The 25430-nt window shown below is 38.1% G+C and overlaps 1 protein-coding gene across 1 annotated transcript in view; it reads left to right on the plus strand.

Moving 5' to 3' along the window:
• The window catches only part of FAM210A (family with sequence similarity 210 member A), a 41420-nt gene extending 22692 nt beyond the window's left edge, over positions 1–18728 (plus strand). The window contains exons 2-4 of the mRNA XM_008071471.2: positions 7165–7665; positions 12064–12175; positions 16473–18728. Coding sequence (XP_008069662.1) covers positions 7193–7665; positions 12064–12175; positions 16473–16706 — 819 coding nt within the window. The 5' untranslated portion in view covers positions 7165–7192 and the 3' untranslated portion in view covers positions 16707–18728. The remainder of the gene's footprint in view (positions 1–7164; positions 7666–12063; positions 12176–16472) is intronic.
• The last annotated feature ends 6702 nt before the right edge of the window (positions 18729–25430 follow it).

A 25430-nucleotide genomic window follows, 5' to 3' on the forward strand; every position in this document is an offset into this window, starting at 1 on the left:
TATTCATAGCAAGGCTTCTGAATCACACTTGTGTTTATGCTAAAGAGATGACTTAGAGTGTGGCCTGCTTATCAGAAAGGCCAAGTGATTAGAAGATTAGAGGGTTGGAACTTTCCATTCCAATCTCAGGAAAGAGTGGGGGCACTAAAGCTGGAGATTAAGCTTCATTAAAAGCTCTTGAAAGAGAGATTTGATGAGTTTCTGTGTTAGCGAGTGTATCCATGTGGTGCACACAACTCCATTGGGAACAGAAACTTCTATGCTCTGGATCTTTCCCTACCTCACCTCTTCGTTTAACCATCTGTACCTTTATATTAAACCAATAAACGTTAAGTAAGGTGGTTTCCTAGTTTTGTGAGCTTTTCTAGCCAGTTATCAAACACTAGGAGGGACGTCTTGTATACCCCCAATTTATAGCCAGTCTGTCAAAAGCACAGGTCACAAGTATGGGAATTGTGATACTCTTCTGAGGTGGAGGCAATCTTATGGAACTGAGCCCTTAACCTATGTGATCTGACACTATCTCTTGATCGGATCAAAGTTGAATTGAATTATAGGGCAGCCAATTGGTGTTGAGTCGCTGGGTGTGTGGGGACCAGTGTTTGGTCGTAGAAGTATGCTGTGTCTTGAGAGTATGGTGGGAGAAAATTACTTTTATCATTGTCAAAAGTGTTGTGTATGAGTACAGAGAAACAGAATAATCTTTTCCAGAATAACCTCATCAGCTTGCTTCTTTGACTTAGCAGTATAGATTAAGATTCCTCCATGTCTTTTCATGGCTTAATAGTTCATTTTTTTAATCTCCGAATAATATTCTGTCTGTATTCCATTCACCTATTGGGAGGACATTGTGGTTGCTTCTAAGTTTTGGCAATTGTGAATCAAGCTGCTTTAAGCATCCATGTGCAGGTAGGTGTTTATGTAGACATAAATTTTCAGTTCATTTGGGTAAATACCTAGGGACATGATTGTTGGGTTGTACGGTAAGAGCATATTTGTCTTTCTAAGAAACTCTTCCAGAGGTGTATCTTGCATTCCCACATTCCTGCCAGTAATGAATGGTACAGTTCCTGTTGCTCCATATGCTCATCAACATTTGGTGTTGCCGGTATTTTGGATTCCAGCAATTCTAATAGATGTGTAGTGATGTCTCACTTTTTAAAATGTGCAGTTCACTAGCATCTTTTCATATGTTTATTCGCCTCCCGTATCTTACTTAGTGAGGTGTCTGTTTACATCTTTATCCTATTTTGTAATTGGGTTATTTTCTTTTTTGTTACAGTTTTTTTGTTTTGTTTAGAGACAGAGTCTTGCTCTGTTGCCCAGGCTGGAGTATAGTGGCACAGTCACAGTCATAGCTCACTGCAGCCTTGAACTTCTGGGTTCCTGTCTTGGCCTTCCAAAGTGCTAGGATCACAGGCATGAGCACCTGCACCTGGCTGGTTATTGTTGAGTTTTGAGAGTTCTTTGTATACAGTCATGTGTTGCTTCATAACAAGGATATGTTCAGAAAAATTCATATTAGGTAATTTTGTCATTGTGTGAATATCAGAGAATGTATTTAAACAAACCTAGATGGTATAGCCTATTACTCCTAAGCTAAAATCTATACAACATGTTATAATACTGAATTTGGTAAGCAATTGTAACACAATGGCAGGTATTTGTGTATCTAAAGATATCGAAATATAGAAAAGATACAGTAAAAATACTGTATAAAATATTTTTTTTTAATATATGCCTGTGTAGAGTACTTACAGTGAATGGAGCTTGCAGGACTGGGAGTTGCTCTGGGTGAGTCAGTGAGTGAATGTGAAGGCCCAGAATGTTGCTGTACACTACTGTAGACTTTATAAACGCTGTACACCTAGGCTATCCTACATTTTAAAAAAAAGTCCACAGTAATAAATTAACTTACAGCAATAAACTTTTTTTTTTAAACTTTTTGACTCTTTTGTAATAACATTTAGCTTAAAACACACATTGTTTACAGCTGTGCAAAAATGTTTTCTTTCTACATATCTTTATACACTTTTTTTTCTGTTAAAAATTTATTTTAGGTCAAGTGAGGTGACTCATGTCTGTAATCCCAGCACTTTGGGAGGTAGAGGTGAGCGGATTGCCTGAGTCCAGGGGTTCGTGACCAGCCTGGGCAACTTGGCGAGACCTTATCTCTACAATAAATTTTAAAAATTAGCCAGGTATGGTAGCATGCACCTGTAGTTTCAGCTACTTGGAAGGCTGAGGCGGAAGGATCACCTGAACCCAGCAAGTCTAGGCTGTGGTGGCCGTAAGTGTGCTGCTATACTCCAACCCAGGTGACAGGAGGTCCTTCCACTTCAGCCTCCTGCGTAGCTGAGATTATAGGCACGTGCCACATGTCTGGCTTAATTTTTGATTTTTTTTGTAGAGGCAAGGTCTCACTGTTTTGCCCAGGCTGGTCTCCAACTCCTGAGTTCAAGCAGTCCTCCTAAGGCCTCCCTAAGTGCTAGGATTATAGACATGAGCCACTGCACCCAGCCAACTTCTTCTTCTTCTTCTTCTTTTTTTTTTTTTTTAGCAAATAGAAAGAATATACTCTAAAATAACAATACATAGTATAGTAAATACATGAACCAGTAACATAGTCATTTATCATGTATGATGTATTGTACAAAATTGTATTGCTAGACTTTTATATAACTAGCGGCACAGTAGGTTTGTTTACACCAGAATCACAAACACTTTAATAATGCATTGTGTAAGGATATCACTAAGCAATAGAAATCTTTCAGCTGTTATCTTACAATATCCTCAAATTTGCAGTCTGTCATTAACTGAAACTGTAGTTATGTGGTACATGACTGTATTGGATGCAAGACCTTTATCATATAAAATATTATCTCCTGTTAGTGACTTGTTATTAATTCTTAGCAGTATCTTCCACAGAGTAGTTTTTTTTTTCTTTTCTTTTTTTGAGTCAGAGTCTCACCCTGTCTCCCAGGCTGGTGGTGTGCAGTGGCATGATCACGGTTCACTGCAACCTTGACCTCCTGTGCTCAGGCAATCCTTTTGCCTCAGCCTCCCAAGTAACTGGGACTACAAGTACACGCCACTATTCCTGGTTAATTTTTTGCAGAAATGAGGTCTCACTATGTTGCCCAGGCTGGTCTCAAACTCCTGGGTTCAAGCAGTTCTCTCTCCATGGCATCCCTAAGTGCTGGGATTATAGATGTGACTGTACCCAACCTGTTTGTATTTTTAGTGAAGTTCAACTTACCAGTTTTTGGTTCATGGATTTTGCTTTTGATGGTATATATAAATAGTCTTGCCAAAGCCAGGGTCACTTGGATTTTCTTTTAGAAATTTTATAGTTTTGTAGTTTACATTTAGGTATGTTAACCATTTTGAGTTAAATTTTGTGAAAGATAGAACGTCTGTATCTGTATTCACTTTTTTCTTTTTGCATATGGATGTCTAGTTGTTCCAGCATTATTGTTGAAAAGATCATCCTTTCTCCATTGAATTGTCTTGCTCCTTTGTCAAAGATCTGTGTGTCTTTTCTTTTTGGCACTACACTATGTAGATTACTACAGCTTTATAGTAAGTCTTAAAATCTGGTAGTGTCTGTCTACAACAAATTTTAATCTCAGTTCTTCAGTATTTTGTTTACTATTCTAAGTATTTTGACTTTTCTTATAAATGTGGTATTGTTCTTTTTTGTTTTTATTTCAGCTTTAGTGGGTACAAATGGTTTTTTATTACATAGATGCATTGTATAATAGCAAAGAAGTCTGGGCTTAAGTGTATCCCCATGTGAACTTTAGAATCAGGTTGTTGACATATAAGGAATGGTTTGCTAGGATTTTGATTGGGATTTTAATGTTGAATATAGATCATATTGCTAAAACCTTAATAGTGAGTCTTTCCATAAACATGGGCTTCCCATTTATTTATACTTTTCATTTATTTCAGTTTTGTAGTTTTCCTCAAGTGATCGCATACATATTTTGTTAGCCTTATTATCTAATTAAGAGGTGCTAAATAGCTGTAGTGAGATATGTCTGTCATTTTTGTCTTGTTCCCAATCTAAGGGAGAAGGTGTTCAGTCTCATCATTATGCATGAGTTTGTCTATAAGTTTGTTGTAGATCCTCTGAATCAGTTTGAAGAACTCCTGGTTTGCTGAGAAGTTTCTTTTTAAAATCATAAATGGGCATTGAATTTTGTCATACTTTTGTACCATCAATTCATTTGATCATATGTTTTGTTTTGTTTTTTAGCCTGTTGACATAGTGGGTTACATTAATTAATTCTTAAATGTTGAACTACCCTTCCTTGTTTGAATTAAATCCCATTTGCTCAGGGTGTTTTTAGTTTTTAGTTGGATTTGACTTGCATATATTTGAGTTGGAGTCTTACTCTGTTGCCCAGGCTGTATTGCAGTGGCATGCTCATGGCTACCTCAGCCTTGACCTACAGGGCTCAGGCGATCCTTCTGCCTCAGCATTCCAAGTATTGGAACTTCAGGCACATGCCACCATGCCTGGCTAATTTATTGTAGAGACGAGGTCTCACCGAATTGCCTAGGCTGGTCTCGAACCCATGGGCTCAGACAATTCTCTCACCTTGGCCTCCTAAAGTGCTGGGATTATAGGCGTGAGCCACCGCACCGGTCTGTAGTTTTTTTTTCATGGATTATCTTTAGCTGGTTTTGGTATTAGGCTAATTCTTAGAATAAATTAGGAAGATTTCTGTCTGCCTTCATTTTCTGGAAGAGATTCTAGAAAATTGGTATTATTTCTTCCTTAAATGATTGGTAGAATTCACTAGTGAAATCTTCTGAGCCTGGTGCCTTCCTTTTTTTTTTTTTAAAGGCTATTAATTATTGATTCTATTTCCTTAATAAATACATGGTTATTCAGATCTTTTATTTCCCTTTTGTGAGTTTTGGTAGTTTGTGTCTTTTGAAGACTTGGTCCATTTCATCTAAGTTATCAAATTTGAATGTGTCCGCCTACAAGGAAGTAGCTGAGGCAAAATTAATGTAAGCAGAGAGTTTAATTCAAGTTGCCCTGACTCTACCTTACCGTTAACAGCAGACACAAGTGAATTTTTGAAGGCAAAAAAAAGGAGGACAAGGAGTGGATTGATACAAAGTTGTTTGGCAGGAATTCTTAGTGCTTCACAAAAATAACAGAATGTGATGTTGAGTGTTCCATGTAAACTTGAGTAGAATATATATTCTGCTGTTGAATGAAATAGCCTATAAATGTCAATTAATTCAAGCTGATTAATATTGTTTTTTCACTGTATCCCTACTGACTTTTTGCCTACTGAGTCTATCAGCGACTTAGAGAGATGTTGTTAGTCCCTAACTACATATAATACAGATTTGTGGATTTCTCCTTTCAGGTCATTTTTTACCTCATTTATTTTTTATCTTTTCTTGTTAGGCATATACATGCCTTCTTTTTATTATCATGTTATTATGAAATACCCCTCTTTATCACTAATAATCAAAGAATTTCTGAAGTCAACTTTGTCTGAAATTAATCTCCTGTATCACTTTTTTTTTTTTTTTTTTTGAGTTAGGGTCTCACTTTGTTATCCAGGCTAGAGTGCAGTGGCACACTCACGGCCAACCCAGTGCCAACCTGCTATGTTCAGATGATCCTTCCATCTCAGCCTTCCAAGTAGCTGGAACTATAGACATGCATTACCATGCCCCGCTAATTTTTTTAAAAATTTTTATTGTAGAGACGAGATCTCACCATGTTGCCCAGGCTGGTCTCGAACCTGCAGGCTCAGGCAGTTCTCTCACCTCAACCTCCCAAAGTCCTGGAATTACAGGCTTGAGCCACCGTGCCCGACCCTGTATCACTTTTTTAAAGGCTTCTTGAGAGCTTATTAATTCTGCAGGATTTGCAGGTTCCCTTAGCAACTTATTTGCGTTTTGTTGTTGGATTATCTGTGAGAGCCTTACAGGAGCTGATGTTAATTATTAGGAGGAGTGAGTCGGGGGATTAATTTTATAGGTGGTCAGCTCATTAATAGATGTTTTTATATGATGACAGTTTCTGTTCCCTCAGTCAACTTTGCGCCCCAGATAATGAATATTTATGTAAAATGGAATATCTATTTATTGAGGCTCTAGTTCAAATCTCACTGACTCTTAGTACGCAATTAACAAACTAAGATCTCTACTCTCAACATGTTAGTAAGGTACCTGGGGTGGGGATATGGGATCATGTGGATACCACCTGATGTTGCGGGAAGGGGACTAATGTACTATATAGTAAGGGTTACTATAATTATTCCTAACTCTGGAGAAACCTTTGTCTAGAGAGGCTAAGCAATTACCTAGAAAAGTCTCTAATCTTGGAGTGCAGTGGCTATTCACGGACGCACTTCAGCCTCCCAAATAGCTGAAACTATAGGCACAAGCTGCTGCACCCAGTATCTTGTAATTCTTTTTTTGTTTTTGAGTCAGAGTCTCGCTCTGTTGCCACTGGAGTGCAGTGTCACGCTCACAGCTACTTCAGCCTCGACCTGCTGGGCTTCGGTGATCCTTCTGCCTCAGCCTTCCAAGTAGCTGGAACTACAGGCACATACCACCACTCCCGGCTAATTTTTAAAAATTTTTTGTAGAGATGAGATTTCGCTATGTTGCCCAGGCTGATCTTGAACCCTTGAGCTCTGGTAATCCTCTTGCCTCCACCACCAAAGTGCTGGAATTACAGGCGTGAGCCACTGTGCCTGGTTCCAGTATCGTGTACTTCTTAACTCCATACTGATGCAAATCAAATAATAAGACATCACTGTGCACTTTTTCTTCTCTCTACCCTTGATATGGGGGACAAAGAAGGTAAATACCAGACTGTCTCTTCTCACCATTCAGTAACATACGTGATTTATAACTTAGTCTAACAGTATTATTGTAGATGATACTGGTACCAACCATTCATCAGATCTTAACATTTGTAATAATAATGGACACTTCTGTGATACAATTCCCAGTAACAACCTTGTGAAGTAGTCCTCATTTTACTAGTGGATTTGGGCTTGGAGTCTAAAAGGGAATTGTATGGAATTATGATTGATTAAATGATTGATTTTTAAGTAGATTAATTTAAAATGGAAACATTTTATGTATTATCTAATTTTTTAAAATTAGTCTCTTTAGAAGCTGAACTCTATCACCTTTCTTCAAAATGCAATGGAACGTACCACAGACTGTATCTCGACTGGCACAAAGGACGTGCTTAGAACCACATAAAGCTGGTCTTTTTGGACACTGTCAAAGTATAAAGGCACCTTTACTTTTTTGTAATGCTGTATCCAAGGTGATTTTGGGACAAAGCCCTCAAAAACAGTGGTTGCACTTAACTGCTGCTCAGTGTGTTGCAAAGGAAAGGAAGCCATCAGATGCTCATCTGCCCCAACCAGGAGTCCTTCGCCATAGGCGATGGAAGAAAGATGTTTTATCCAAGAGGATTTTTTCGTCCAATGCCACAACCCAGGGGTCTCCAGGAAAAAAGGAAGAGCCTGATCCTTTACAAGACAAATCTATTAGTCTTTATCAACGTTTTAAGAAGACATTTAGACAATATGGAAAAGTTTTGATTCCAGTGCATCTAATAACTTCTGGTGTTTGGTTTGGAACATTTTACTATGCAGCCTTAAAGTAAGTTTTTGCTTGGTTAAATGCCTTTCCATGTCTTATCAAAATGTCAGTCTTCTTAATTGTGTTAAGGATAGCCTTAAATAGATTTTTAAGTACCTTGGTGTATTTTATTGATAAAGAATAACTACTTTATTTTAGTAATAGCTGACGTTGGTTTACTGTGTACAGCAAGTGTCTTATTAAAGTTTTTAACTATGTCATTTAATCCTTACAGCAACTGTATCAAACAGGTTGTGCAGTCATACCCATTTTATGAATGAGAAAGCAGATAGGCAAGGAGAAGTAAAAATCATTTAACTTTTTCCAGAATAACTCAGCTGGTAAGAGCTGTGGAGCCTATGCTAAAGACTCAGATTTGTCTGATCTCAAAGTACAATCACATGTTCCTCATCACTGTGCTTGATTTCATCCAATATTCAGGAGAGCACAGAAATGAAATACCAAATTCCAGAAATTTGACAGCATCTTGACTCCATAATTAGATATTTCTCAGAATTTTCATAAATGTAAAATGATTTATTTTGCCACAAATACGGTTTTGGTGGGAAATTCAGAAGACATTTTTGCCAAAGTCTAGCTACTCTCTGTTGGAGACAGAAAAATGCATCAGTTGTAGATTCATGCTTTGATATTATTCACATACAACATGTCAAGGTAAGGTCTGTTGTTCTGATGAGAAGTGAATCTTGTGGGTGTAGCTTCCCAGTGTCGTGAAACATAAAGTTTTAAAATGTATTTTTCTTGTTAAATATGATTTCTTCCTTTTAAGTGAAATTATTTTCTTTACTTTAGGAACAGGAACACTAGTGTCTGGGCCTAGTGCAAGTGAATGACTTTGATACTTCAGTAAAATCTCCTAATGGGTTTAGAATTATTTTAGACTTTCCAAAGTCAAGACATTTTCATGCTTGGTTGTATTTAATGACTTGATACCAAGGCCATAATAAAATATGGTGGTTTTGTGCATATAGCTCACTCTTAGAAGAAGCTTATTACCTACTAAGTTAAAAATGCCTGTCTCAGGATGATGGAATGGAGACTGTAATTATTCTTTGGAAACATAGGATTACCTAGGTTTCTTTACAAAATTTCTAAAATAATGTGGGTTTTCTTCACCTTGGGTAATTGACACTGTTCTATTTCTCTTCATATCTTTTATCAGTTATATCCTTCTTCATTGTGTATCATTTTCTTTAAGAATTGTACATTTCAAGCCAGGCGCAGTAGCTCACGCCTATAATCCCAGCACTTTGGGAGGCAAGATGAGAGGATTGCCTGAGCCCACATGTTCGAGACCAGCCTGGACAACTTGGCAAGACCTCATCTCTACAATAAATCAAAAAATTAGCCAGGCATGCTGGCACGTGCCTGTAGTTCCAGCTACTTGGAAGGCTGAGGTGAAAGGATCACCTGAGCCCAGCAGATCGAGGCTACAGTGGCCATGAGCTTGCCGCTGTACCCTAGCCTGGGCGACAGAGTAGACTCCAACTCAAAAAAAAAAGTGCATTTCCTTGCAGAAGATTCTTATGTATATACTTAATGGAATTATTTCTTTTTTTATTAATAGTATTTTCTAGACACGTTTAATATCTATAGAAGTCTTCAAAACTGTCCTTAGTTTTTTGACAGAACATAAAATTACATCATTTTGAATTTTAAAAAATTGTGTAGGCATTCAGTCTTGCTGTTTAATGACGGGATTGTTGTACAATACATTTTCTTTTTTGAATTGTTAAAGTTTCTTTTGAGTCACTGAGTGATACAGGCTGTAGAAGACGACATAAAGAATACTTATTTGTTTCCTCTGCCCTTCTTAAGTTGCCCTTAACAAGCATTCAAGTCTCCTTGCTTTAGAAGGAGAAATCTAGGTTTTTTATCAGTTGAATATGGAATTCTCATTTGGGCTATTAACAAGAATACTTTTTTTCCTTTTCCTTTTCCTTGTTTTCTTTGGTAGAAGAGTTCTATAACTAAAAAAGCAGACCCAAAATAACATGAATCATACTTAAGCTTTTTTTTATAGTGCTGTCTGGCACCTAAGGCAGCTGTGGTTGATGGTCTGTCATCCCTGTGAAACGCAACTTTCTTAGTTTTATCCTTCCCCCCTCTTTCTGCATAATGCTTCTGTGGTAGGACTCTCCACTTTAAAATCATATCTCTTACTCATTACAACTTGTTTTGGCCTGTTTGTCAGCATGAGAATATAGCCCAGTCACCACTGAGCCACTTCTGTCATGGCATCACATAGCTAGTTTATATTAGGAGGATGAATTGCTTCCCAGGGCAGTCCTCCTTAAGATTTTTATTAAATACTTCAAAAATTAAAAATGGATTTGGTCTAAGTGAAGATTTAAGCATAATTAAGGCTTAAGCTGCATGTGATGGCTCGTATCTGTAATCCCAGCACTTTGGGAGGCCGAGGCAGGAGCTCAAGGCCAAAAGTTTGAGACCAGTTTGGGAAACAAAAGGAAGACCTCATCTCTCCAGAAAAAAAAAACCCAGAAAAATTAGCTGGGCATGGTGGTGCATGCCTCTGGTCCCAGCTACTTGGGAGAATCACTTGAGCCCAGGAGGTCAAGGCTGCAGTGAGCTGTGATTGTGCCACTACACTCCAACCTAGGCAACAGAGTGAAACCCTGTCTCAAAAAACAAAAAATAAGTAATGCTTAAGAAAATAGAACTCATGGATGAAAGAAGAAGGAATTAGAATATGTTCAAATAACAGATTCACTGTGAGATAACTTTATAGTAAAATTTGAAGTCAATTGTATTAAATATAGGTTTTCAATTCAACTAACAAGAAGCTAGTTATAGGTTAGCTTTTTTCTTTTTCTTTAAGCTGGAAAAAGTTCTTTGTTATTTGCTTGTTGCCTACTTACTAATAAAAGAGAGGGGAGAAAATGGCTTGGGGCTGGAAGAATGGGCATATCACACTGCATTACTGACCAGTGTTTGTCTTAGTTACTCTGACAGCTCACATTACTGCCTTTCTAGGCACGGTGAACCAAAATGTCATTCTATATTTAATTAACGCATTGATAAAGTTCTCAAGCTTTTGAAATACTTTATTTCAGGGAATTCTAAATTGTGCAATGCTAATAGGTTTTCTTTTAAACTGTGCTTCATTGCCTCTCCCACCTGGCAAAAGCTTGCCGAGACCTTCTGTCTTCTGACCAGCGGGCCTCTGCAGTCGTGTGTGGCTCAGCAGTGATGGCGGTGTCCCTATGTCTAGGTGCCTTGTGTTTGGGGCCTCAAGTCCCTAAAGTCACAGATCTACTCTGAGGCAAAATCTTGACTGATATTTACTGCACTTTATCCAGATGGTGAATGTGCTTTTTATCCTTGTGGGTTTCTACATTTGTTGAAACATTTGTAGGGATTTCAGAGTAGAAAGTGACAAACTAGATGACTCTGTTTAAATCAGACCCTCATTAACACTTCACATTTAGCAATTCCAAAGGAAACAAAAGGTGCTGGGGAGCACTTTTAGAGAAAAGGAGACTAGAGCAATAGAAAAAATAGCAATAAGGGACATACTTGGACAATTTAGGACAGTTTATTCTAGATTATATATTAAATAACATATTGTATTAACTATATACTATTGTGTATGTTAAATTTCCTGAATGTGTCGTGTTATGTTTATGAATGTTCTTGTTCTGAGTTAGGGGTGACAGCCATTGTAACAAAATGTTAATAACCAAGAAACTGGAAAAAAAATCAGGGCTTAACAGCTGAGGTTAGAGACTTTCTCTAGATTCTCTCCCTACCTCCAAAAATTTGTTGCAAATTATAGTAATGACTTCTTCACCTGCCTTTTAAGTCTGTTAATAGACTAGAAGCATCTTTTTAGAATAATTGAAATTTTCATCATACCCATATAACCATTTATTCTTTGCATAATAGCACAATAAGTGATGTTAAAATATCCCCCTTGCTTTTACAATGTAATATTACATATAATTTTAAAGGTAAAAATCTTAGGTCTTGAAATTTGAGTTGGAGCATTCTAAGGAATTGGCATATTTGGTTGAGGAAACTAAGATCAAATGATTCTGATCCTTTTCTCACAGTTTATTTAAATCTATTAATTTTGCTCTAATAAATGCTTCTATTTTCTAAACATACTAACTAGAATGCCCATGTGCAGAAGCAAACTAGAAATTGCGGGTGGTAAGATAGCATGACTGTGATGTCTGTATGCATGGTTACATATTGTACATCAAGTAAGATGTTCTCTTAGAGTGAAATTAGAGTGTTTGATAATGCAGAATCAACTTTTAAGCAAAATTTAATTAATACAAACCATAGTAAACAGTGGTTTTAGTGTTTTCAGATAATTTTTGAAAATATCCTTAAAATTTGAATATATATAAATTGCTTTTTGTTTTTTCATAGAGGAGTGAATGTGGTTCCTTTTCTAGAATTCATTGGGTTACCTGACAGCGTGGTAAACATCCTGAAAAATTCCCAGAGTGGAAATGCACTAACAGCATATGCCATGTTTAAGGTGGGTACCAGATAAACCAGTTACTCCTCACATTTAACCGGTGATTTGCTGCTTATTTCCCCATAAAGTCCATGTGAGCGCCTAACAGTTTTCTGTAACTTAAAATACCCTACGTAATCTCTTATGTGTTCCAATAATAATGGAAGGTTATAAGATTTTTTTTTTTTTTTTTTTTGAGTTGCTGTCTCACTTTGTCGCCCAGACTGGAGTGCAGTGGCCACTCCCGGCCACCGCAGCCTCGACCTGCTGGGCTCCGGCGATCCTTCCACCTCAGCCTTCCAAGTAGCTGGAACTACAGGCACGTGCTACCACACCCAGCTAATTTTTGATTTATTGTAGAGATGAGGTTTCACCAAGTTGCCCAGGCGGGTCTCGAGCCCACGGGCTCAGGCAATCCACTCACCTCAGCCTCCCAAGGCATGGGATTACAGGCCGAGCCACCGAGCCCGGCTGGTTATAAAATTTTAAAGTGTAATAAAATATGGTTTTAGGAAGAGATGCCTTAAAAATAGGTAGATCATTCATAACCTACTGTGATCAGATGAATGTTAGACTTGTTTATTTTTTCATGGTAATAGTCATCTTTTTGGCATTTCTCCTATTGGTAAATGGAAATAATATAAGATATAATTATATTTTATTTTTCCTTATATTCTTTGAAGATCCACATGCCTCCTGACTTGTGGCAAATTTTAGCATTTATTTTACTGTTTATAATAGTTCATCTTTTCTTAGTAAGTAAAATAGTAAGGTTTAATTCAAATTGTTTTGTGTGACAGATCTTTTGTTACATAATACCTTTGTTTCGCTTTGGAAGTTTATAATCTTTGTAACTGTTCCCTGAATTCAGACAACGTTGTCTTTATAAATAGTTTCTACACTGATGGGTCTTTATTTTGGAAGAGAGCCGATTGAAAATTGTGGGATTTAGCCATCCTAATCTCATTTTCTAAATTGGCATTTAGGCCGGGCTCAGTAGCTCAACCTGTAATCCCAGCACTTTGGGAGACCGAAGTGAGTGAACTGCCTGAGCCTGCGGGTTCGAGACCAGCCCGGGCAACTCAGCAAGACCTCGTCTCTACCATAAGTAAAAAATTAGCCAGGCATCATAGCTCGCACCTGTAGTTCTGTCTACTTGGAAGGCTGAGGTGGAAGGATCGCCAGAGCCCAGTGGGTTGAGTAGAGTGAGCGTGCCACTGCACTCCAGCCTGGGTGATGGAATGAGACTCCAACTAAAAAAAAAATTAATTAAAAAATAAATAAATTGACATTTATGTGAGTTTCTGTGAAGCTTCTACCTAAGAAAGAAGAAAATGGGTAGAAAATGCTTGGAAACCAGACACTATTTTATTTTACTTCTGTTGTATTAGAATACTTAGAATTACAGTTTTATAGTATTATTCAAAATTAACATTGTTTTATTCTGTCATTTTTATTAGAATTCTATGAAATTTTGGTTGATTTTTCTCGTTGTAATTTTGACTAGAGGACTTTTTAAGTGTTTGTTTTCTTTATTTGATTAGAATCTTCTAGGAACTCTTTCTCTTTGTGTTTTCACTGTTTCTGGTACTATGCTCTGTAGTGCATAAATACTCAGCTCATGTCTGCACGCATAGGTGGTTAGTGCCAGTGATGTTTCCTCCTCATTGTGCCTCTGTGTAGTGGAAAATGTGGAGGGGATTCTCTTGTGTATTTTCTGTGACCCACCATTTCTCAAATAGAAAACAAATCCAGATTTAGTGCTTCATCAAGGCAAAGCCCCAAAATGAGATGTGATGAAGATGATAAATCAATACTTCAAATGTGGCCCCTAGCAATTGACTGGGGTGCACTCATTAACTCCTTCATGCTGTCTTTGAAAAATTAACCCATAGTTTTAGTCAGCAAATCATCCAGCCCCTACTATGTGCCAAGTGCCATTCTAGGTACTAAGAATGCACTAATTAAGGAAAATACAAAATGCCTCATGAATGGGGGTGTAGTAGAGAAGAGGTTGGAGAGACGAAGGTAAAGTTAGAAATGCATGCACATTTTTTAAAAATGCACCCACACATATGAAATGTGTACATTTAAATGACAGTAAATGCTAAGAAGAAAGAAAACCAGGGATGGGAGTGCCTTTGTGATAAATATGTGTTTTTCAGGGGGCGGGTTCCAATTTTAGAGGCAGGCCTTGTTCAGATGGTGAGAGTTGATCTGGCAGGTCCAAGAGGGAAGAGCATCCAAGAAGAGGAAACCCCAAGGGCAAAGTCCCGAGGCTGCAGGATCCTGGGAGTATTTGAGGGACAGCAGGGAGCAGCGGCCAGCCAAACAGGGTAGAGAATGGAGTGCCCTCCCATCAGGGCAATCTTGTAGGTCCTTAAGAGAACTTCAGCTTTTACTCCAAAGCCAGTGGGCAGTTTTAAGCATCTACCCCTGTTTAAGCAAAATCACTTTGGCTACCATATTGAGAATCGGTCATAGCAGGGACAGGAGAAGCCAAGGTGATTGCAATATTCTAGGTGGAAGGTAACAGTGGACAGGACCCAGATGGTAGCAGGAACAGCAGTAAAAAGTGGTATATGTTTGCATTGGACTTTGGATATCTTTTGACGAAGGAGCTGATGGTTCTGATGGTTCAGTTGTAAACAAAGAGGAGTTGAAGCTTTCTTGTAGGTTTTTGGCTTAAACAACTATACGGATAGAGTTGCTGTTTCCCAAGATGGAAAGGACCCTGAGAGAAACAGGTTTGAAATGGGACAGTTGAAGATCAGGTGGTCAGTTTTGAACATACAGTCATGAACACATAACGTTTTGGTCAACGAGATGTTTGGAGACACAGATACCATGGTGTTCCAGTTGCCTGTGGTATTCAGTACAGTAACATGCTGTACAGGTTTGTAGCCCAGGAGCAATGGGCTGTATGATGTATGATGTGTTAGCAGGCTATGCCATCTCGGTTTTTATAAGTGCACTCTGAGATAAGTCACACAAAAACATAATCGCCTAATGACATATTTCTCAGAACATATCCCTGCTGTTCAGTGACACATGACTGTATTAAGTTTTGAGATCTTATTAGACATGTAAGTGGCAATGTGTAGGTGCTTGTATACGCTGGAGTCCAGGGAACGGGTTCAGTCTGGAAATCTGAATTTATGAATAATCAATGTATAGGTGGCAGCAAAGACATGAAGCTGGACAGACCACCAAGGTAGTGGGGTAGAAGAGGTCCAGGGACCAAGTGTTGTCACACTGTTGAAGAGCAGTTTTGGTGAGAGGTGAGGGTGAAGTTGTTGGCTAGTGTGAGTTTGAGAGAGAAACTGGAGGTGGAGCACACCTGCGATTTGAGTCAGACTGTGATACAGCTCTTTGCTATTATGGTTCTCTTGGACCAGTCATCTACTAGTTAGGTTTGGTCCTTACAAGCTCTGATCAGTTAAACCTGTGTAACCTCACAGAGGTTTCTGGCGAGGATTCCAGACTCAGGGTGGTTATCATGGGAAGGAAGCATAAGTCTGGAAAAGTCACAGGAAAGGGAAATAAAGCTAAAAGAATGAACATTTGATTTATGTTCTGCTTCTCACCATTTGAAGAAGTTCAACTCTAGTTTCACTCCATATATAAAGCCTTTGGCAGGTTGGTAGGGGTTTTAAGGAGTAGATAGAAACATGTGTTCTTTTGTAATTATCGTTAATGGTGCTGAGCCCTCTTTTCTGATTTCTGCATGAACCTGCCCCCAGGCCCACTAGCATACAGTTAGGGACGTCAGTGCTGCCTACTGCAATAATTTTGTGATCCTGGGTCAGGTTGTGTAGGGGACAAATCATTCATAAAATGAGTTTACAGAAGAAGCATCCTTTGTTAGGAGGGAAAACCGTATAGGATATCATTACATCAGCTTTGTGAAACAATGGGGCCGGGCTCGGTGGCTCAGCCTGTAATCCCATGCCTTGGGAGGCTGAAGTGAGTGGATTGCCTGAGTTCACGGGTTCGAGACCCGCCTGGGCAACTTGGCGAGACATCTCTACAATAAATCAAAAAAATTAGCTGGGCATGGTAGCGCGCGCCTGTAGTTCCAGCTACTCGGAAGGCTGAGGTGGAAGGATCGCCGGAGCCCAGCAGGCCGAGTCTACGGTGGCCAGGAACGGCCACTGCACTCCAGTCTAGGCAACAGAGTGAAACTCCAACTCAAAAAAAATAAAAAGAAACAGTGGGGTAATTCATGCTAAGTGTTATTACGAGGAATTTTACTTTTAACCTGTTTTTGCTTAATATGGTCATAATCAGATCTGCCTCTGTTTGCTTTTTTCTTAAGATTGCGACACCCGCCAGGTATACTGCGACTTTGGGAGGCACGTCCTTTACTGTGAAGTATCTCCGCAGTCATGGCTACATGTCCACACCACCACCTGTTAAGGAGTATCTGCAGGACAGGATGGAGGAGACAAAGGAGCTTATCACCGAGAAAATGGAAGAAACAAAGGATAGACTCACTGAAAAGTTACAAGAAACCAAAGAAAAAGTTTCTTTTAAGAAAAAAGTGGAATAGGGTGCCTTATATAACAGGATATAGAAAATTCCTGCACTTTAACCCTTTGGAAACTATGGGCAAAGATATATGTCTGATTATTTTTTTGGTTAGTTGCCTAAATATGCTAGTTCTCTGAGGGTTAAAGAACTAAGATGCCTTTTTAAAACTAAATATCACTACAAAAATCAATGTCTTTTGAAAGGAAGAAAGAACCCAGTATAAGAAATTTCACATCGTTAACAGCATTAAGCAATGTGAATGTCTTGTAAGGCGCACTTTGTTTTCAAGGTCTTCAGAATCATTTGCTTTGTCTTGTTGCCAGCTGTAATTAATGCAGGCAAGGCAGCTGACTTCTTGATAACTGATGTGACCCATAGACAGCTGTTAATACTGGATCTTAATCTTCACGTCATTCAATAAGGTTTTAACTATATTTAGTTCTTAATGTGGAGGCAAACTAGCATCATCAAATCTGCCTGCAAATAAGAGGATATTTAGTCTTTCTATAAAAAACAGTATATAACAATTACCAGTTAAAATACACACCTTATATCAAGAAAAGGGAATAAAAATTCAGTTATATGTATGTAAATAAGATGTATTGGTTTATATGTACATGAAAATGAACCCTTTAAAGATGATTTTTACCTGAAGCTTGTCATAATCAATTTTTTAAAGCAAATATATATGGCAGTAGTACTTTTGCAAACTTGCGTATTGGTGGCGATCACCTCAAACACAAAACTTTATTGTGAGTCATTTGTGTCCTCTTCAACTAATCTTTCAGAAGAAAGGTAAAAAATCATTATACCTTAAGTTTAAATTAAATTTTTCAGCAGCAACTCAGGCTCGTGGCTCTCAAGCAGAAAAAGGTTTGGGAAACTAAAAAATGGGGTCAGGTTGTCATGGGGACAGCTTACTCTCCCTGGGGTGGGAACTGGCCTTGCCTCATCAAACCAACACAGTTTCCCAATATATTATTTTGGGGTTAATGTTGACTTCATTCAGAGTAAATGTTAAAATTGTGGCTGCTGCTTTTTATCTCACATCAAAGGGAAGTAGTGTCCTTGCCTGAGCATTCTTCCTGTTTGTGAAGATATATATATATCAGAGAGAGAGAGAGAGGTATATCAAAGGTATCATTAAATTATTTGCTTGTGATGAAATTCAACCATGTCTGATATGAAAGTTGCCTGGATTGTGGGATGAGTTTGAGTATGTGTGTGTTTCTTTGTTCTAACTGTGATTACTTCAGCTCTAACACTTAAACTGCTAATTGGAAGAGGGAAAAGCCTCCTTTTTTTTTTTTAAGATTGTCATTGTTTTGATTTATCTGCCAAGCCAAGAGAATGTCAGAGTTTGCCACATCGTTAGTTCTGTGGGACTTCCTGCTGTGTGTCAGGATTTTTGTATGAAATGCTTAGTTTGACCCAATTTAGAGGATAGTTTAAGAGGATTGAAATGTTTAAATGGATACATCTGATTATCATATTGGAACACTTTCAAAATATGCTGGGATTGGACTCTTCTGGGATGGGAGGAGCAGGAGAGCAGCTGTGTCGCTGCTTGTCAGCCTTGGGCAGGTAGCACAGTTTGCTACCCGATGTGCTGATTTGCATCGACAGCACATTTTCAGATCAAAATATGAACATATTTTAGATGTTTATTAAATAATTTACATTTTTGCAGTTATTTATTTAATGCTAAGATGTCGACACATTTCTTGTCTCTTTTTTTTTAACCGCTTGAGAATACTTATGTTGAAATCTGTTATATGGCATTCTTTCTTCTAAAACAATTGCCTTTTACTTTTTACATTGCACAGGGCATATTTTCCGGTGAGAATAAATTGGAGGTTCTTGGAAGTTACTGATCATCCCGAGACTAAAATATACTTTTCCTGAGTTGACATCTTCTGTTCAGTCCATTTGAGTTTTGTTGCCATCCAGTTTCATAATTGTATTGTGTCTATTCAGTTAGAGAAAATGAGGTACTGCTTATGAGTGCTTTGAAATTCCCTAGTAAAAAGTTATCTGAAGACGTGGGACGTTCTGTTGTAATTATTGGCACCGGGAATGATAGAGAAATGCTGTTGCTAGCAAGCTTTAACGGGGACCCTTATAATATGTCGAATTTGAAATATTAATAGCAGGCTAACAATATAGTATCGTATGCCAAGTTAAACAAATTATTGAAAATATGTGATAAATATAGTTTGTTATGTATTACAGACCTTATTCCACTTACAGAACATCTTACACTTGGTGTTAATTCACCTCACACACCTGTGAGCTGTGGGGGAGGCAGAGCAGCCCCATGTGACTTGCGTGGCTGCGTTTATACAGGGCAGGTTGACCAGGTGGGAAGGAAGCTAGGACTGAGATCACCCTATATAAAATGCACAAAAAGGGTTTGCTCAGCAAGTTACCAATTGAAATGAAAGATGGGTTAGGTAATAGTGTGTTCAAGAATAAGAGCAAACCCAGCCTTTTAAAACACCACACTAGAAAATGTCTTAGTTACTGAAACAGCGTTTTGCATACAGAAGAGTGCTGTTTACAGATTTCAGCAAAGGAAAGAAAGAATGCTTACACTGAGATTATCTTCCTTCCAGTGATGAAACTAATAAAATTATACCTTCAGATAGAATCTTGTGTTTATTTGTTGTAGTAGAATCCACCCCCATTTGTTCAAGTGATGCTTTATGCTCAGGATGAAATGCAGTTATTGGCTCTCTGGTTTTAGTGCTCTCAGAAGATAATTCCAGGGATTTCAAAATCTTGACAGTTTGGGCAGAAAAGGTGTTTGAAGTAAAGAAGGAAATCGTAAGAAACATTCAGCTAATTTTTTAAGTTCTTTGCGTTGGGTTTGGGTGATCTTCAGGATTTCTCAAGTGAGTCAAATATTGTAAATTAGGCGATTATAGAAGATGCTAATCATAATGAAATGGACAGGAATGACTTGGCAAATGAGGAAAAACAAGTGCATCTGTCCTGATTTATCTGAAATAGATTATTTTGAGAAAATTTTTTGGTGAGATATACATTTCTGAATTCAAGGATTCCTTCTGAAAAATAACTTGTTAGGTAATATAGGCATATTTCTGTTGACTACAGTTCATTTTTTGAAATGGGGACCTTCATTTATTTCAGATTTTCAAAATTGAGTCTCCATAAGGCCTAGAATAACATAGATTAAAGGTTACCAAAGTTGTTTTGACCTGTTTGCTTGCTTATGTCACCGAGGCTCAATACAGCCTTGAACTCCTGGGATCAAGTAATCCTCCCACCTTGACCTCCCAAAGTGCTGGGATTACAGGGGTGAGCCACCATACCTGGCCCCTTGACCTGTTTGAATACCTTTTTTTGTAAACCACTTTTATTTATTTATTTATTTATTAGAAAGCAGGATCTATAGGGAGGACAGTAAAGCTCCCACGGTGGGAGGGGACCCGAAGGGGTTGCCCAACCACTTGTGTCTTTTGGTATTAAGAGACCACTACTGAATTGACTTTGTCAGCACCATGGTCTTATAGTACATCACATCATACATCATATTGGCCCAGATGACTGATGAGCACATAAGCACTCAGATGAGGAAGTTTGAGCCTTTTGCTGTCTTGGAATTGAACCAACTGAACCAGAAATCTGTAGAGCCAGAGGTAGGGAATTTTACTTATTCATTCTGCGGGTATTAACTTTGGTCTCTTGGACCATTGGTATGTTAATGTAGTATCAAGCTGGTGTTCGTGAGATTGCAGAAGAGACTGCTTGCTGTCTTGCCCCTCAAGAGATAATAGGAGTCAAAACTTCATTCTTCCTTCTGGACTTGAATGGTCTGGGGGCAACACACTCCTTCCTAGAATTCGTCGTTGGCCATGGATTTTGGCCTGGCCTTCTGGTTCTGGAAAGGTCTGCCGCCTGCACTTTGTGCTTATAACTTGTGTTTGAGAAATGCTGAGTCAGGCCAATTTAACATTTCTTACCTCTGAGATTTTTCCTTTGGGACTTCTGTGTGAAGTTTGTTCGTTTTAACTAGTCAAAACAAGTTTGTAATTGCCTTCTTCAGGATTAGACTTTGAAAATCAAGCTGATTCTTCTCTGAGCATCATTGACAGTCACCAACAATAATAATTATAAATCATAATTATCCTGTGGCAATTGTCTGGCTATTTTGATAAGAATGATCTTCTTAGTAGAAACAATGCATCCTGATTTCAGAAACCTTCAGGGCAGAGGATCACACTGAGCCTGTTCTGTATTCTGATGCCTTGATTGGAGAGTCATCATGGAGAGTCATTGTCAGAGTATGGCTTTTCTTTACAGTGTGGAGAAGCACTTTCATATTATGTTTTCTCTGGGGCAATGTGTCCATAAGAACCAAAGTTGCAGGATAGTTAGGCATGCCCCATTTGCTGCTAAAATAGATTAACACTCTCCTGAAAGTAGGGACTGAATGGAATCTCTGTTCTTTCCTTCCTTCTCCCTCTCTCTGTTCAGCTTTTTCTGTTTTGATTTTTGAACAATTGAAATATTAGCTGTTTGCACTCGAAGACATCTTACAGATCACCTCCCAGCAACTCAGCTGCACTTTTTTTTTTTTTTTTTTACAAATAGTGAAAAATAAGTCACTTCATGCTAAATGGCACAGCGTTGGAAACATATTTTATTGTAATGATATTTGGCTTGTAATGGAATTGTGGGCATTGAGGAACTCTTTTATGACAAAAAAAATCAAAATTTTGTATCTTATATTTTTCTAATGCGTGGTAGCATTTGAAGCAGTCACTGACATGCATTACGGGTTCACTGATACATGTTGTGCAATAGTAATTTGTTGGATATCTTCCACGTAGTGTTTTTCTACTCGAGCAGACAATGCAGTCTCATTTTCTTCCTACCACATCAATAATATGTGATTTATTATTGTCCAGTCTGTTGTTTGAAGACGATATGGAAGGACTCACTCATGATTCCTGAAAACCACTTTCCAACTGATGGAGCAGAAGCTTGACAAATTTCGAATGGGACATAGGTTTATCTTTTTTTTATTAGTTTGCTAATAACATATATTTCTAGTTCCCAGAAGAGTAGTTTCCTTCACCATTTTAAAACAATACGTAGAAGCATATTGCTGGGCACAGTGGCTCATGCCTATAATCCTAGCACTTTGGGAGACCAAAGTGAGAGGATTGCCTGAGCCCACGGGTTCAAGACCAGCCTGGGCAACTTCGTGAGACCTCATCTCTACAATAAATAAAAAAATTAGCTGGGCATGGTGGTACGTGGCTGTAGTTCTTCAGCTACTTGGAAGGCTGAGGCGGAAGAATCGCCTGAGCCCAGTAGGTCTAGGCTGCAGTGGCCGTGAGCATGCCACTGAACTCCAGCCTGGGTGACAGTGAGACTCCGACTGAAAAAAAAAAAAAAAAGCAGTTGACCAATACTCTTGCAAATTTGGTACTTGAATTATTCCCATATTTAGGATAACTGCGATAAAAGCTAAAAAATTCCTGTTAGTCAACATCATGCCACTTCTGCCAAATTGCTTTGTGTGATAGCTGCTTTTTCCTTATTTTTGCATCTGCATAACAATTTGTTTATTTTGTTATACTATCCACTAATTCATTTGTAAAATACAGAGTAAAATAGCCCTCTTACATTACTAGCTATTTGTGGTCTTGTTGTTTGAGGACATAAACCAAATTTTTTCTCCCTGGAGACTTCTTCCCATTCTTGACAATATATTGTCTTCTTCAAAACTACTAACACTTTCGTCACTATCACTTTCTATTACTATTCACCTGTTTTCTTCTTGGTGGGATGATATCACCATCACTATTGTTTTTTCCACATCAATGTTTATTTTTTTCTAACTTATCAGTATAGAAGTCTAAATCAAACTCATCCTTGCTGCTGCTTATAACTCTCACTTTTGTCTTTTCCTTCTGCATTGTTCTGCAAACTAAATAAATGAATAAAAAATTCTCATTGTAAATTAAAAAATCAAAATGAAATTTATCACAATATCACTTTTCCAATTTTACTTTTCTGACTTAGTGCAGATAGATATATTCGATCACCCTTCAATGTGGAAAGTCTTTTTTAAGGCTACAGTAACTTGATTATGCATCTCTTCATGTTGTGCCATATGATACAAAGGGCATACCCTCAGCTGCCTTTCTTACACAAGCACGCTCTGTACTACCTTCTGTTACACAGAAGTGTCAGCACCACTGTGAAAGCACTTCACACATTCTAGTGATGCCGGCTGATTTTTAAAAAACATATATCTCAGTATATATTCCCATCTATTTGCTTTTTTTGTGCAATTTCAATGGAAAACTTTAAGAAAACATACATTTTTTAAAAACTTGCTTGTATAAGTATGTCCGGTATAATCACCAGCAATCTCATGTCCCCTGAAAGGGGATATCCGAGTGGTTTGCTAGATTTATAGTGTCCCCTCAGAGGGGACATCTGAGCACAAAGGGCTAGAAAACTTTGTCTTTTTTTAAAAAAAACTACCTTTATTTTTAAATAATTTCAGACTTATAGAAAAGTTGCAAAAGTAGTACAGAGTTCACATATACTTTTCATCCAAATCCCCAAGTGGTGGTATTTAACCATATTTACTTTATCTTTCTCTCTCACTGTCTCTCTGTGTAACTTTTTTCCTTACCATTTAAGAGTAAGTTGCACCATGGTGCCCTTTTACCCATAAATACTTCAGTATGTATTTCCTAAAAACAGTGGTATTTTCTTACATAACCACAGTTGAATTTATCAAAATCAGGAAATTGACGTTTATATAATGCCATTATTTAATCTATAGACCTAATTCAAATTTCTCCAATTACCCCAAGAATTCTGTCTGTAGAGAAATAACTTTTTTCCTAGACCAAGATTCAGTCCAGGGTCGTATGATGTTATATTTAGTTGTCACATCTCTGAAATCTCCTTTAATCTGGTAGAGTTTCTCGGTGTTTTGACACTTGATACTTTTTAAGTGTCAATCGAATGTGACAGCTTTTGAAGATTGTTCCTTAATTTGGATTTGTCTTATTTGCTCATGATTAAGTTAAGGCTATGAAATCTGGGCAGGAATACCAAAGTGATGTGTGCTCACTGCATCCTGTCAGCAGTCGCATGATGTTGGTTGATCCCATTATTATGCTAATTTTGATCACTTGGTTAAAGTAAAGTGTTATCTGCCAAGTTTCTCCATTGTAAAGCCTGTTTTTTGTTTTCCTTTGTGGGAAGGTACTTTGAGGCTTTGTAAATGCCCTATTTCTTCCTGATTAAAGTTAGTTTTAGCAGAAAAACTAACCTTGAAGTGAAATGGGAAAAGGTGAGTTTGCACAGAGCATGCCAGGCGCATGTTCTGCTAGCATTCTGTATGGGCCTCCCCTCACAGTCCGTGGGGTAGATGGTCACGGTCCTTTCTGTAGAGGACAGTGGACTTGCAATGCACTTGACTGATAGTAGGCAATTTTTGATTTGTAGAGCAACATTAAAACCTAAACTTAACTTTTTATCTTGATAAAATGAATTTCCCCTAACTTTTTAATGAGACACATGGTGAAAATCAGCCTTATCCTCTATAGTAGTGATTCTGTAAAAGCTTGTGGCATATAATATAACAATTCTGTATTTTCCCCTTATACCAATTAGATGCTGGAGTCCTTAAAACCTATGTGTGATTTAAAAAAAAAAAAAAAATGCATACAACATTCTCCCATTCAGATGTATTTCAGTGTTACCTTGTGTGCTCCTCCAAGTACTAGATTTGAGCTTCTATAATGACTGAGACATTTTGACTAATGTATTTTATTGAATTTGAATCCATATTTTCTTTGGACAGTTAATATGGCAACTTAATTACCACGGTTGCTTCACTTCTCTAAGAATAGCGGTTACTCTGTTTCTTTTTCTTTTGCTAAGGGTGCCAGAAGCCAGGCCTATAAAGCCCTCACACACCCTGACTGATCTCAGCTACAGCCTGGAGGTAGAATTACAGGACTTTGTTGCCATAGCGCTGCATCAACATGCACTTTTTATCCCTGTGTTAAAGACGCTGCAGGACATGTTAGGTCATAATTTGCATTCCTCACTTCTCTTGGTCTACAAGTTAAAGACTAGTCTCTGTCCAAAAAGTGTTAAAAAAATATTAAACAAATATGTTCACAAAACCTAATGCAGCTTTTGTTGAGAAGTGTAGATGTTAATTGCACTATTCTGAAAGCATTTTAGATTGTTTGTTGTCATAATTCAAACCCCAGGGTGATAGAACTGTAGAATTTGACATTTTGTGGGTCACATTAGAACATCGAGGCCATATTTGTAGTTGAAGGAGGAAGCCCTGGAGAGCTTGGTATGTAAAGTTGGAATCTCAAACTTCCAGTTTAGTGCTTTTCCTCTGGTGCCAGGTATGCAGATAAGTCAGGTCAGGCTGTGGGACTTCTGGAATTCCTTGTATTTTTGGAGACAGAAGCCCAAACCAATTTGTTAATTTTCTTTTCTTTTCAGGGGGGCAGGGGGGTCAGAGTCTCTTTTACTCAGGCTGGAGTGCAGTGGCATGCTTACAGCCACCACAGCCTCGCTCTTCTGGGCTCAGGCAATCCTTACACTTCACCTTCCAAGTAGCTGGAACCACAGGCGTGTGCCACTACACCTGGCTAATTTTTTTATTATAGAGACGAGATCTTGCCAAGTTGTCCAGGCTGGTCTCAAACCCCTGGATTCA

The sequence above is a fragment of the Carlito syrichta genome, unplaced genomic scaffold (assembly GCF_000164805.1).
Source record: "Carlito syrichta isolate Samal-C Ts95f unplaced genomic scaffold, Tarsius_syrichta-2.0.1 Scaffold314337, whole genome shotgun sequence".
In the NCBI taxonomy this organism is placed as follows: Eukaryota; Metazoa; Chordata; class Mammalia; order Primates; family Tarsiidae; genus Carlito; species Carlito syrichta.